Here is a 13,815-nt window from a genome sequence, read left to right on the forward strand (position 1 = left end):
GGACAGCCTCACCCCGAAGAATTATCCAGCCTCAGATGTCAATACTGCCCAGACTGAGACACCCTGATGTGCACACAGCGGCCACGCATTCCACTTAATTCTTAAAGGCCTTGTCTGGGGCCTTCCCAGCCCTGCAATCAAAGTCCTGAAGTACAGGTGGGTCCTGGGGGTGGGCATGTGGGGAGACCACGCCTTGATATGGCCTGGGGGACAAGTGGTTGGCTCATGAGTGAAACAGACAGTTTCTCGTTCTGAACCTGCCCCTGGTCCACCAGAGCCCACGAGCCAGTCACTCACCCTGTCCAGATGTCCGTGCTCCCAGTAGGCAGTGCTCACGGCTGGCATGCGGGGCCAAGCAGCAGCACATGGGAAGGGCTCTGGAAAGCCCTACAACATCCACAGCCCCAAGCATCTTGGCCTCACTCTTTGAGGCCTTGGCTACTTGTGGGACTCCGTCCCGCTGCTGAGGACCTTCCTACACGCAGGGGACTGTGCTAAACAGTCACTGTGCATCCATCACCTTACATACTCCTCCTAGCACTGCCTGTAACCGTGGGGTCCCACAGAGGAGGCGACGAGCCACGTGGGGCTAGTGAACGTTAATTACAACTCAATGTCAAACTCAGTTCCTCGGTCACAGTAGCCACGTCTCGGACGGCACTGCTCTGGCGGGTAGGGGTTCCGATTCTCCCCCGCCCCAACCCCATACAAACTGAATTTCACAGAGGTCCCCCAGGCAGCCCCACGTCACACGGCCCGGAAGTCCTGATGGAGGACTCAAACCCAAGGTTGTCTGACTCCCAAGCCCATGGCGTAGCCATCGGGACTTCGCACCTCCCGGCGCCTGGTATTCTGCATGTGACTGCCAGGACGCCCCTCTGAAAACCAGTGACTTTTGATGGAGAAACTCTGAATCCACCACCAGCACAAAGGCGCCAGGAAAAAGTCTTCTCAGGCACGGGCCCCGCTCCCCACCGGGGGCCTGGGCAGGGGGAAAGTGAGGGAGGGCCAGGTAGAGGTCCCTGCAGAAGTGGGGTCTGACCCAGGCGAGAGAACTGAGAAACTCAAACAGGCTAAGTGAGAGAAGTATCCAGACAGCACCCGTACCCGCCCCCTTTAAGAACCCCCTACGAGCTGCGTACCCCGTACAAGTGGCAGGCGACTTGCAGGCCAGCAACAAGCCAGCAGCGACAGGACTCTGGCAGGGGCAGAGCTGCTCTCTCCATCTCAGGCTGGCCTCAGGGAGATTCCTTGTTCCCTCTGGGATGAAGTGTGAGGGCCTAAGGTTTGAGGAGGGTGGGACACAGGACATAGGGCGATATCCAATAGCCAACCTCAACTGCTCTGGTCTTTCCCTTAGGATTTCTGCCCTGAGGCAAAGCCAGGTAAGAATTGGACTGCTGCTGGACCCCCTCCAGTGGTGAGGGGGCTCGGAGGAAGGGGCCCCTTCCAGGAAAAGCAACGGGGAAGGGTTTAAGGAGAAGCTAAAGCTCCTCTGGACCCATCAGTCCTGGGGCCGACTCACGGCCTCCACCTGCTGGGTCTCATGCTCACTCTGCTCCCATCGGGCCACTGAGCCCCTCACTCTAGGCCATTTGGGATCACCTGTGGCTGCTCCCGGTCTCACTGAGTCTGCCCTGCCTCTTCCTGGACACGAAGTCGGATAGTTCCTGTCCCCCAACCTAGACCAAGGACTGACTCCCATTCCTCACCCACTGGTCTCCCCAAGACTGCCCGGCTCTTCCCAGCAGAAATCATCACTGGTTCACAAAGCATGCCCTTGATAGGACAATCAGCTTCACACTCAGGATCAGGACGGACCTGTTGAGGGCAAGTATTTGGGGACTGGGTAGAAGGCCTCCTCCTCCTCCAACCTTCTGGTCGCAGACTGGCTGGGTGGTGTAGGAGTCCAGAACCAAAGCCTTCACACCCAACCAGGAAGAGTCCCCTCTCCTGTCCCCAAGGTGCTCCTGGTCTCCCTAGTGCTGCAGGACTGTGGGAAGAACCCTTACTCATTTGAGTCTCCTTGTGAGGGAAGATGTCGCTTTTTGGGGCAAACAAAAAAGGAACTTCTACCATTGGGCTAGACTAGGTTTCATTCCGTTTTTAAAAAATGACAACAAAAACCAGTTGAAGAGTGTAGTGTGAACAGTGGTCACCAGGGATTTAAATGGGCAGTAGGGTAAGGCCGTAGCACATGGAACTCCACACCCAAAGAGACGGCCAAGGCATGCCAAGCTCGGTTTACCAATTTACCTCCAAGCCACTGACTCTTGCCTTCCTGCTACTTGGTTTCTTCTCGGAATCCCAATTCAGCATGTTTTCTCTTCCTCATTCCTTCCTGCCCCATCTCTGCTTTATCATCTTCCTCCCCGCTATCTCTTTCCTCACCACCTCCTATCTTCCCTTTGTACATCTCAACTGTCTGCAGACCAAGACGAAACACAAAAACAAAACAAAAACCTCAAATTATATTAAAGACGCTTCAACGTAAAAGCTCATGACACTTTTACCTTTCTCTCTCCAATCACAACTCTGCGGCCAACAGATCTCTCTCAGAAGCAGGAGAAAACCTGTATCCTTCCCAGAAAGTCCATAATGCTCTACAGGGTCAGGGAGAACTCCCAAACTAGGACATTACCTTCCATGAGTCCCCCCAAAAACGTACACTGTGCACCCAATATGGACCCAGCACCACGCAGGGCTCAGGGGCCCCAGTGAATACAAAATGGTCCTGTCCCTCAGGGAACTCACAGAGTCGGCATTCCACACACACCCCCAGCCCTTGCCGCCCCGTCCAGTTTAAGAACACAGCCCTCTAGTGCCCCGAATATATCCAAGTCATCTCCACACCCCACGCTCTGATGCTTTCCTCCTAGGCTGTGTTTGTCCTGCACCCAAATGCCTGTCATTTGAGGTTCTTAAGATGAAAAGGCCTACTGTGCTGTGCAAACAATCAAGTGCTACAGAAACACCAAAGGTTGATATTATTACAATATTTGGAAGATGAAAACTTTCAAACTCTTTGCACTCAATAAAGGCCTTCTGCTGGAATGATTTGGTGGTGGTGGTGGTGGCAACTACCCCAGGACCCCAGGCCCCTGTCGGTGTCACTCACATACATGGTGGGTGGAAGGAGGAGGCCCCTTTGGACACACACGCCAAGCCCATCCACACTCCTAGCCTTTGCCACAGCCAGACTCCAGGCCCCACCCCCACTTTCTGGTTCTTTCTTCACCCTTCAAAGGATGCCATTGGTGAAGGGGAGCTTTGGTGACAGTGGGGTGAGGGAAACCTCTGCCGAAAGGGCTGTGTTACATCTTCAGAGTAATGAAGTCGGCTGGGGTGAAGGGGAAGGAGGTTTTGTTCTCAGGCTAAATCTCCAGGGCTGAGTAGATGGGACCCCTGGTTAAGCCTCTAAGCCCTGCATGAACCTCCACTTAAGAGTAAGTCCCTGCCCTACGGACCCTCGTGCTTTCTAGAGGAGCCTCTGCACAATGAACGGCCTCCCAGAATCTGATTTGAAAGGGGCCAAGGGCTCCGAGGTCCCTGATGGCCCCTCCAATAAGTACAGCCTTCCCCCGCAGCTCCCCCAGAGCTGGCCTTCCCGGAAACATTCAGAGGGCTCCCTGGAAGCCTGCCCCCCAACGAGGCTGTGACATCCTTAGCCAACAAAAGAACTCAAAATCAATACACAGGGGAGAACAGCACCCCCAGTCCCTCCCCCAGAAACACTGGGCCGGGGCCGGGGGTGTGAGCAGCGGCCAAGGCCTCACAGCAAACCAGCCCACCCGACAGTCCTTACTTAGGTGCAGGCAGGGAATGCCCCCCTTCCCCAAGTCTCTCCTCAGCCCCGACCTGAGGGGGGAACATGTCGTGTGAAAGGCAAGAGAGAGGCAAGAAAAAGCCAGGGGAGAGGAGAGGCGTGCGAGAGGAGCCAGCATCTTGGCCATGAGTCTCAGGGAGCATTTGTTGAAAACAAGATATTGTCCCTTTAAGCATATAAAAACAAGGCCCTCGAGCACGCAGTTCTCACTCTGGTACACAATTATAGGAGCTTTCAGCTGTCTAGCACTACTTCAAGTGCTCTCTTAAACCAGACTGTCAATGGCATGTTGAAAGCTATTTTGCTGGCTGCTATCATTAATAGCAAAGTGGAGAGAGCTGGCTGATGAGAATTAAATATGGGGGAGGGGCGGGTCAGACCCAGTCATTACAGAATTACCCACACGGGAAAGGAGGCAATGCCACTTGGGGGAAGAAAGCTCAAGGCGGCACGCTGGGTTGTGCAGGCGCGGGAGGCCTCGGCCAGCCCCCGGGGCGTTCCCCCTCTTCCCCCCCCACCAAGCGCGGCCCAGGGCAGATGGCCTCGGGCCAGCCCTGCAGAGCCATATGGGGACAGAGGGAGCCGCAGAGTCGGGAGTGTGAGAGCAGAGAGGCTTTGGAGATCACTTGCTGCAAAATGTCACCACCTCGCCTCACTCCCCAAGTGGAGCCCCCACCCCCCCCACCCCAGGCATTCCAACTTGTGGACTGTGCTTCCGCTGGCCTTTCCAAGAGCGGCTGCCACCGAAAGAGAGAGAGAGAGAGAGAGAGAGAGAGAGAGAGAGACCTCCTCCTCTCTGCGGGCTTCTGCCTCAGCAGCCCCTGCCCTCCCTTTAAGGCTCAGGTAACAGCCCTTCGGTGTAGTCTTCTCTGACCCGACTCCCCTTTCCCTCCCCTTTCCGGGGGAGAATAGGCTGTTCTGTCCCGGGTGTTCCTCCAGTGACACTGGGCCATATTAGCGCTTACCTCACTGCGCTGCCATGACTTATTTAGATGCCAATTCCCCAGCCGAGGGAATGGTGTCTTATTCGGCTGTGTAACCGGCCCCAGCCCACACCCAGCACATCCCAGGCCCCTAATAACCGTTCTGGCAGGAATCCAACCCCCTCATTTTCCTGATGAAGAAACTGGATGCTGAACAGTAGGAGGAAGCCTGCAGAGCTAGTGGCCAACCCACAATTAAAACCCTCACTTCCTACCGCCAGAGCTCAGGGAATCGGAATCCCACCCTCTGACAACCCGAGTAATTCAGAGCAAAGGAAAACCGGCGTGTTTACTGAGCACCTATTTCGTGCTAAGGGCACATAACAGACCCCAGCCGAGGGGCTTCCTCCATCCACACAAAGACGAGACGCTGAAGTGTGAGAAAGGACAGCAGGCGCGTGCCAGATCACAGGGGGAAATCCCACTGAGATTTGGCCTTGACTACCTTTTTACCCCACGTGTCCCGGTATTTTGTGCAAACAGACCTGGATAAAAAAACACTTTCCCATGCAGGAGGGAAAAGGGAGCTCATTCCTTGACCAACTCACTCCTAGGACAAAATGGAAATGAAGGGCCTCTGACATAGACCAGACCCTTCCTATACTAAGTGGAGGGGAAAGAATCCCAAGGGAGATTCAGCTCTGTGCCCTCTGGCGGCCCCTGGTCCAGGAGAGGTTCATGGAAGGAGTCTTATTAAGAAGCCAGGTTTCCCACCCAGGCTCCGTGTCCTTGAGTAAGGGCAGGAGCCATTTCTGTGCCCATCTCCTAGGTCATCCCAATGATCAAACGTATGAGAAGGGAAAGAGCCAGAGAACCACACCAACCCTACTCTGTATAGCTCATTAGGCAGTGAAGAATAAGGGTCCAGAGAAGGCTGGGGTGGAAGGCAGTCTGGGGCCGGGGGGAAGGGGACTTTGAGCTCGGCAGACCCCAAAGCTGACCATGGCAGGCCCCCAGGGCAATGAGAAGAACTGTGTGGCTGGAGAAAGACTGTCCTAGGCAAGAGTGACCAGCCAGGAAAGGTTAGGTGGAAACCAGGGCCTAGGAGGGGTGCTTGGATGCCAGGAAAAAACACTACTCCGGACCTCCTCTTAGCTCAACCCAGATGCCATACAAACAGGCACTCCTGGGCCGGGTCTTTGTAACCTTGCCACCTGCTGGAGATCTTCCAGCCAAGCCCCTAATTACTCAGGGGATGAGAGGGGAGGGGACAGAGATTTGCCATCTCCTTCAGCCCTGTGTTCACGGCTTTCTGTATCCTCGGGTAAAAAGTTCACAGGTTTTACCACTTTACCTCGCCAGTGAACCTTACCTCTGGGGTTGCTAGTTATGCATTTGGTTTATTATTACGCACATCAAATCATTGGTTGTGCAAATAGCTGGCAATTCGGAAGAGGACTGTGGGCAAAAAAGTGTTCAGCTGATATGGTTATACAACCCGAAATGGGGTACTTTGTACTTTGGTATAGCCAGGTTTGTAGCCTTAGCTTCTGGAGATAATAAACAGAAAGAAGCAATAATACTTAAAGCCACAGAGTACGACTGGTTAGTAAACAAATATGCTTCACTTCTTGAGTCTTGCTAAACAGAGACCTGGGGACAGGACGAAAGGCCCCAGGAGCAGCCCTAGCACTAACGTGGGACTGGGTGACTGGGTTAGCTCAGCTCCCCTCCCGGGCCTCAGTTTCTTCATCTGTAACATGGAAGGTTTGGCTGAGAAGCCAAAGGGCTCTCCCAGTTCCGGGATGCCAAAAGAAACTTGGAGGAAGCATCGCTCCTCTGGGTTTGCAGAAAAAGGGTGACCGTTTGGCGTTGGCATGGCGCTGCTCCAGAGTCCCAAATGCCTCAAGTCCTCTTTTGAAACCTCAGCGCTGACCGGGGGAGGGTGAAGATGGCCTGACCCAGCTTCTCCTGCCTCCAACCCAACGCCCAACAGGTGCTCTGGGGCGCTCCTTTCTAAGCCGGCTTTGTGACCGGTGGCCGACACTGGAGAGCCCCAGCAGGAACAGGATGGGAACCGACGAGGATGAGCTGGGCAGTCCCCATCGCCTCCCTGGCCTCGCCGAATCACCCTTGACGTTCTGCCCAGAAGCAGGAGCTTGGAGGAGGTGGGTGACCCCTGGAAGGCTGAGGCCTGGCCCGTGATTCTGTAATCTTTGCTTTGCCATAATTAGGGAGGTAGGCAGAGGAGTAGGAAGAAAACCCATTTATTACTTCTCTGGGATTTGACAGCTTGGAGAAAGAGCGAGAAGGAGACAGAGAAACAGCCAGGAAAGGAGCCAGGCACAGTGAGTTTAACCTCTCGGTAAAAGAAAAAATGGGCTGGACGCACCTCATCAGCTGCCCTCTGTCAATAATCAGGGCCCATCTGGCAGAACCTGAGGTTCCCAACTAATAGGCATTTCCCATAGAGACAGCAAAGGAGAGCTTTAAAAAAAAAAAAAAAATGTGGTGGCGGTTGGTGGAAAAGCTGGGGTGTGGTGCACGTGAGCAGGCTGAGGACCCCCACACTTCCCAAGGTGCTGGCTCTGGAGCTCACCTAATATATAAAGGTACAGCCAGTCCCCACCTCCACCCCTGAGCTTAAAGATGAAGAATCCAGCCTGTTTGTTCCAGGCAGATGTAATCACACGAACAGTCAAGTCTAGAGGGCAGGACACTGCATGAATAATTCAAGCACTCCAGTCACTTGATTGTGTGTGCAGATAAAACACCAGTCAACCGCTAAACAGGTCAGCTGATAAACTTGTTTGCTCAGGCCTAACCACCATCCGCCAAATGCACCCAAGACCCACACTACAATTAGTGGCTGGGTTTTCGCCTGCAGAACCCTCGCAAGCCTAGGGAGTGGCCGGCCCCATTAGGTCAGGGTTGCATTTCTTAGCCCCGGTTTCTTCACCCCCTTGCCTCTTTGTTCCTCCAGAGCCACCGGGTGATTTCGCCCCACTCAAGACAGTGCCCTGAACCCTGCAAGGGCCCTGGCGCTCAGAGCACACTCATTCATGCTGGGAAGCCAAGGGGAACTGGCTGGAAGGCAAAGGTGAGTGGCAAGCGGGGTCAAAGCGCCCAGTGGGGGAGTCCAGAGGCCTGGACTGGAGTCCCAGCTCTGGCCCACTGGCTTCCCTGAAGCCTCAGTTTTCTGGCCTATACAAAGGGTGCAAAGAATCCCATCTGTCTGCCTCTAGCAGCTGGGAGGATTACAATGAGACCATGTCGCCAAACCTCAGGCATTCTCCCCTTAAGAGCCCCGTCTGGGGAATAGCCAGAGGTCCCAGATGCGCACAGCTGCTCTTGAGGCAGACGCCACCACCAAAGGCATTAAGACAGTTAACTCTTCCAGAGTTCAGTGTCTCCCCAGGACTCCGGGAACACGTTTGCTCCACCAGCCAAGGTAGATTCTTTGTGCCAAAGAACCATCCACTCATAGACGTGGGGAACACCACCCATGCAGACCTCAACATGCAACGACATATTACACCTTAATTATGAAGCTCTTAGAATAACTGCTGCTATAAATTTTAAAACTGTGTGCAATTACCCTCTTTAAACACACCCAAGAAACTAAGCACCGAGGCGGGGGGGGGGGGGAGGGGGAAGAGGCTGTTGAGAAAGGGAGGAGGGGGTACCTTGCATAACACCCCAAGGTCCTTGAACACCTGAGACCCCAGGTCCATGGCATGCATTCAGACTGGATGAGTCAGACCCAGCCGGTCCCACCTAAAGTTGGGCAGAACCTGTCTCCAGTTCATTCTTCTGAAAAGAAACATCTCTATGTACGCAGCCGTCTTTGCTTATGATTTCTGTGGGTCAAGAAGTAAAAAGCTGGTAGCCTTCCTAAGGAGCTCATAACCCCTCAGGAAGCCACAGACTGGCTTCCCACACTGCTCCATAAACTCAGGCCCCTTTCGGGCTGCCCTCCACCTAACACTGGGGCTCCTCCAGTAAAGAAAGGAAACTGCAGATCCAGAAGGCTCTAGAGGAAGCTGCTGGAGCAGGCAGCAATCTACAAGCATGCCTGGATCACCTGCCCTTCTCACCTGCCCGGGTCCCTGCCCCCTGAAAGAACAAAATTTAGACCTTGTAAACGACTGTTCATTTAAGGCAGAAAATCCATTCAAGTCACGGTCACCAAAGGCTAGAATGAGTCAACAGCCTTCTGAGATTTCAAGAACACCAATTGTTAAAAAGAACAACCGGTCTGCGCCATTTATTCGTGCCAAGTCACTTCTAATCGCTGGCCAAGCCAAATTACAGGCAGCCTCTCCTTGGAACACAAATACACAAACAGGCCTCTCCCACAGCCCAGCCTAGCACTAGTTACTGATATGCACCAAGATAAAGCCTGTTTGTATTTGCTCCGTTTGAGGTATACTGTTATTAGAAGAGCGACAATACGAGGTAGTTTACATATCCATCAAACAACAGCACACTAGCTAAACTAGTTTGACTTCAGGATTTCAAAGCTGAGCTCAACTACCAGCCATCTCAAAAGTCCTGGCGAGGCTGCCCCTGGGCAAGTTACTTCACCTCTCCGCTTCAGCTTCCTTCTCTGTAAAATGGGAACCCGGCTGCCTTCAAATTAAGATAGAGAGGAGAAAGCGGCCTTGGAACTGTAAGGCATTATACGACTGTAGTTCATCCTGGATTCATATTTTTCAGCAGTTAGTGGCTTGTTCCCTTAAATTCTGACAGCTCAGCCTGGCTTTTAAGACTCTTGAAGTTTAATCTTATCAAGGCAGAACATCAAATTTTTGCGACCGCCCGTGTACACACACACACACACACACACACACACACACCCCTCCTGCATTTCCTCTCGAGAATTTTACATTAAAACATTTAAAAGCAGCCAGCCAGCCCCCTCTGGGTTTTAGGAGTTTGTAAAGCAGATCCTGAAGGTACAACTTTCCCTTTGCTCCTTTATCTTCCACCAAGATCCAAGACCAGGACTAATTCCACAAGCTCTATTGCTAAAAGCTCAACATGTCCAAGAAATAAGCAACACCTCAGACCCTGCATTTCAGAAACTGGATCCATTCACTCTTCAAGAAGAAGGAGGAACAGAAGGTCTAGGCTCATTTTCAAAGAGAAGGGGCTATCAGAAACCCATGTATTATATGTTTTTAACCATCAGATAGATTTTTTAGAAAGAAAAGCACTTACCTGCTTGTGCATTTCAATGTTCAGGCCATAGGACATCTCATAGTACTAAAAGTAAAAAGAATCCCCATTAATGGGCAACACATTGAGCTGTTCACTTTCCAAAATCAGCTTTTGGGGCAGGTTTCTGGCCAAGTCATTACTTTTATGATAAATCTGCTAAAGAAGTTCAACCCAAACCCCGAAGCCAGCTACAGAGAGGGGTTTAAGAGCTGACAAGGGGCGAGTGCTGTCCTCATCTCCACAGAACATTATATATGCAATAGTACCAGGAGCCGAGCCCTCCCTCCCACAAGCATCCATGTGCCATATATCCTGTTTATACAAGGTTCGGGTTCAACAGGGAATCGTGTGTACACTGGGACCCTCTTGTCCTCTGAGAGTTATTTAGCAATGTGTCGAAGGCCTCTTATGTGGAAAGCAGTGCAGGGAGGGCGCTTAAGTGCCTTCCCTGTCCTCTCACAAACAGAAGATTGAAACTCACTGAACAGCCGCTGGGAAAGGGGTGAGAGTCTACCTAATGCCCCAAGGCTGACAAGATTCTCAGTTGGGGTATCCCTGAGGAGGGAGGGGAATGGAGGCAGAGGGCTTTAAAAGGCTCCTCCATGCTCACAAAACCCAGGGGTAAGCAGTGGGGGAGGCAGAGAGGGCTTCTGTCCCACTCGGTCTAGATCCCAGGGCTGCAAAGCCGCAAAGTTTCCAAACACTCCCAGGAGGTCTCTAAGAGAGATTTTATCCAACCCTGACGTGTACTGATCCAATCCTATCTTACTGGCCAAGACAGGGCAACCAGTCCTCTGGGAAACCTTGAAAACACAAATGAAAGGGGCATAGAAGTAGCGCCGAAGCGCCCCGCCTGGACTTGGGTTTCTCTGCTTCTCTTTCTCCCCTTCTCTCGCCCACCCTCCCGCAAGTGGCCCGGGCTGGGGGGGGGGGGGGGGGGGGGGGGGGGGGGAGGGTCGGGGCACACTCGGATGACATCGGCTCCCAGGGCTGCCCTGCGGCTGACTGGCCGCGGCGTGCTGGGCACCCGGCTGCAGGGTCCCCGGACCCCCGCCCCCGGGCCGCCCCCGCCCCGGCCCGCGGCCGCCTCTCACCATCACGTAATGGCGCTGCATCTCCGTCTTCTCGTTCGCCAGCTTGTCGTACTCCACTTTGAGGCTGCGAGGGCAGGAGGAGCCGGCTCAGGCCTGGAGCCCGCGCAGCCTCCTCCGAGGCTCCAGCGTCAGGGCCTCCGTGAGCCACTTTTCCACTTCCTGACCGCCCCCGGGGGTACCCCGGTCATCCCGCAGCCTCTGAGCGGAGGGGGCTCGGGTCCCCGCCGCGGGGAGGGGAGTGAAACAACTTGAAACTTCCCGCGACCGAGCGCGTGGACTTCTCGGGGCCGCGGGGGCCGGGGGGGGGGCGGCTCGCGACCCCCGGAACACGGAGCGAGCCCGCCGCGACCCCGACCCTCACCCCGCGGACGGCACGGGGAGCCGGGAGGCTGCGGGCAGCAAAGGGTTAAGGCGCCGCGCTCGGAAAGGGGAAACAAAAGGCGGAGGCCCCGGCTGCCCCGCCGCCCCGGGTCGGGAGCCCCCACCGTCCCCGCGGGGGGTGGCAGGAGCCGCGGCGGGGACGCCCCTCCCCGCCAGCCCCGGGGCGGCCCCCACCGGCCTTACCTGTGATATTGAGCTTGCAGGAACTGGAATTCGTCTTTGATCCTGTCACAAGACTCAGCCACCGTGAATTTAAATCCCGGCTGCCCGGGTTGATGGGGAGCCTAGAGCCCGCGAGGACGAGACAGGGGAGGGGGCGGGGGCGTCAGACGGGGCTCCAGGCTGCCCCAGCCCCTCGGCGGCTTCGGCCGGCTCCCCCCTCCCCAACCCGGGAGGCCACCCTCACAGCCCAGAACGTTCCCAGCAAGTTTCTCAGCTGCCCGTCGGGGGGGGGGGCGCCCCAAATCCCTCCCCATTGGCGGCCGGGGCTTGCATCCCTTGCACGAATGGGCTCCCATTCCCAAGTAAGACAGGAACTGGGAGACAGCCGGGTGAGTTGGGGAGATTTGGGAGAGGGGCGGGGGGCAGCGTGAAAACAAACAGTTCGGCTGGAACACTGGCAGCCCCCCACGCCACTCGGGCGGAATTAACCTCCTCTCTCAACGGCGCCCCCCCATCCCCATCCCCTTTGTGTGAACGCGCGCGCGCACACACACACACACACACACACACGCACACGCACACACTCTCACCATAAAGGTAGCAACAAGCAAAATGGAGGTGCCAGATAAACTGCCTCGTTTACCCTGCCATGATAGATGCTTAAATAAACCGAGTTGCAATTACTCACCGGATGTCTGCCTTGCGGATACATGGCAGGGAGGGGTCGTGATTCCGAGAGCGTGGAAGCGCCGAGAGCTCGGGCCGGGGAGGTGCGGGGGAGGGGGGAGCCAAGCCCCAGCGGGGGGCGGCCGGGAAACCGAGAGCTCGCCCCCGGCCCCCCCAGCCCGCTCTCGCAGCGAAATCCCAGAGTCGGGCGCCCGCCCCAAGTGGAGACAAAGAGCTGCGGAGCAGGCGGCAAAGTCGTCGGCCGGCGCCGAGGCCGGGCGGCGGGCTCGGGCTTTGTGCGCCTAGGGCTCGGCGGGCTGCGGCCGGCCGGCTTCCCCCCACTGCGTGGAGCGCGTCAGAGCCCGGGGCTGCGCGGACATCGTCGTCTCCCCAGTGGCTCCGGCGCGGGATCCCGAGGCCGGGGTCCCCTCCTGGGGCGACTGCGGGCCCCCTCCGGATCACTCAGCGCCTCGCGCCGGGAGGGGGGCGCGCCGAGGCAGCCCCAGCATCCGGGGCGCGCGGGTCCGATCCCAGAGGCGGCGCTCCGGGAGAAGAGGAAGGAGCCAAGCACCGAGGTGGCGGCTGGGGGCCGCAGGAGCGCCGGAGGGTGAGGGCGGGAGCCCGGCGCTGGCGCTTCGACGCCCCCCCTCGGAGAGGAGAGCCTGCTGTTCCGTCTGCTACTGCCGCCGCCGCCGCCGCCGCCGCTGCAAGCCCTTCCCAGGGCAGAGGAGGAAACTCCAGGCTCAGTAGGTGCAAATCAGCCGCCCTGGCATGCTAACTCCAGCGGGCACAGGAAGCCTCCGCAAAGGGGTCCTCGCTGCTCCCAGCTCCAGCGCCGCGTCCTCTGCGAGGAGCGCTCGGCGCCGCCGCCGCCGCCGCCGCCTCGGAGCGCACAGGCAGGAGAGCGCAGCCCGAGACCGGGGAGCTCTGCGGCTTCCTTCCTTCCCCTCGGCCCGGCTCTCCTCTCCGCGCCCCGACAAACCCCCCAAACACACACACACACACCCAAAAAAGTGCCCCGGACCTGCGGATACCACACACAGACAGGCGAGGGGGACGAGCACGAGGTCTGAACTGCCGCGAGAGCAGTTCCAAATAGGGACTGAAAAGTAACAAAATAATGTGGCAGCTTCGCCCGGCGCTGGCCAATGGGAGCGCGCGGCCCCCACGTGGGGCCACCGGACTCGGCCTGCGACTGGGCGCCGCCGGGCGCGACGTCACAATGCCCTCTTGTGTCTAAAACTATGCATGAAAAGTAGCAATCAGGCCCTACCCGCTGGTGACTTTCGCATGGGAGTGAAAAACAGCGCTCCTCAGATCAGGAATTAACCGAAAGGCATATAATAAATAGATATATATTATAGTCCTGGGCTGCTAGATTTCTTTTCCCCCCGCCTCTTTCTTTCCTCCCCCCCCATCTACTAGCAAATAATTATTTGGCGGGAGGGGAAAGAGAGGAAACAGGAATAACAACAAAAGAAAAAAGACAAGCTGTACGGTCCTCAAAACCTGTGGCTGGTAGTAACGTATCAGTTTATTC

At 56.0% G+C, this 13,815-nt stretch overlaps 1 protein-coding gene across 8 annotated transcripts in view; it reads right to left on the reverse strand.

The window, feature by feature from the left end:
- TLE3 (TLE family member 3, transcriptional corepressor) overlaps nt 1-13,362 on the reverse strand; it is a 47,144-nt gene extending 33,782 nt beyond the window's left edge. For all 8 annotated transcript variants that reach the window (XM_032417295.1, XM_032417293.1, XM_032417294.1 and 5 more), the window contains exons 1-4: nt 12,298-13,362; nt 11,631-11,731; nt 11,067-11,130; nt 9,973-10,017 (exon numbers count right to left, since the gene is read on the reverse strand). In XM_032417295.1, coding sequence (XP_032273186.1) covers nt 9,973-10,017; nt 11,067-11,130; nt 11,631-11,731; nt 12,298-12,321 — 234 coding nt within the window. In that variant the 5' untranslated portion in view covers nt 12,322-13,362. The remainder of the gene's footprint in view (nt 1-9,972; nt 10,018-11,066; nt 11,131-11,630; nt 11,732-12,297) is intronic.
- Nucleotides 13,363-13,815: the final 453 nt, after the last annotated feature.

This window comes from Phoca vitulina, unplaced genomic scaffold (genome assembly GCF_004348235.1).
Source record: "Phoca vitulina isolate PV1807 unplaced genomic scaffold, GSC_HSeal_1.0 scaffold20, whole genome shotgun sequence".
Lineage (NCBI taxonomy): Eukaryota > Metazoa > Chordata > Mammalia > Carnivora > Phocidae > Phoca > Phoca vitulina.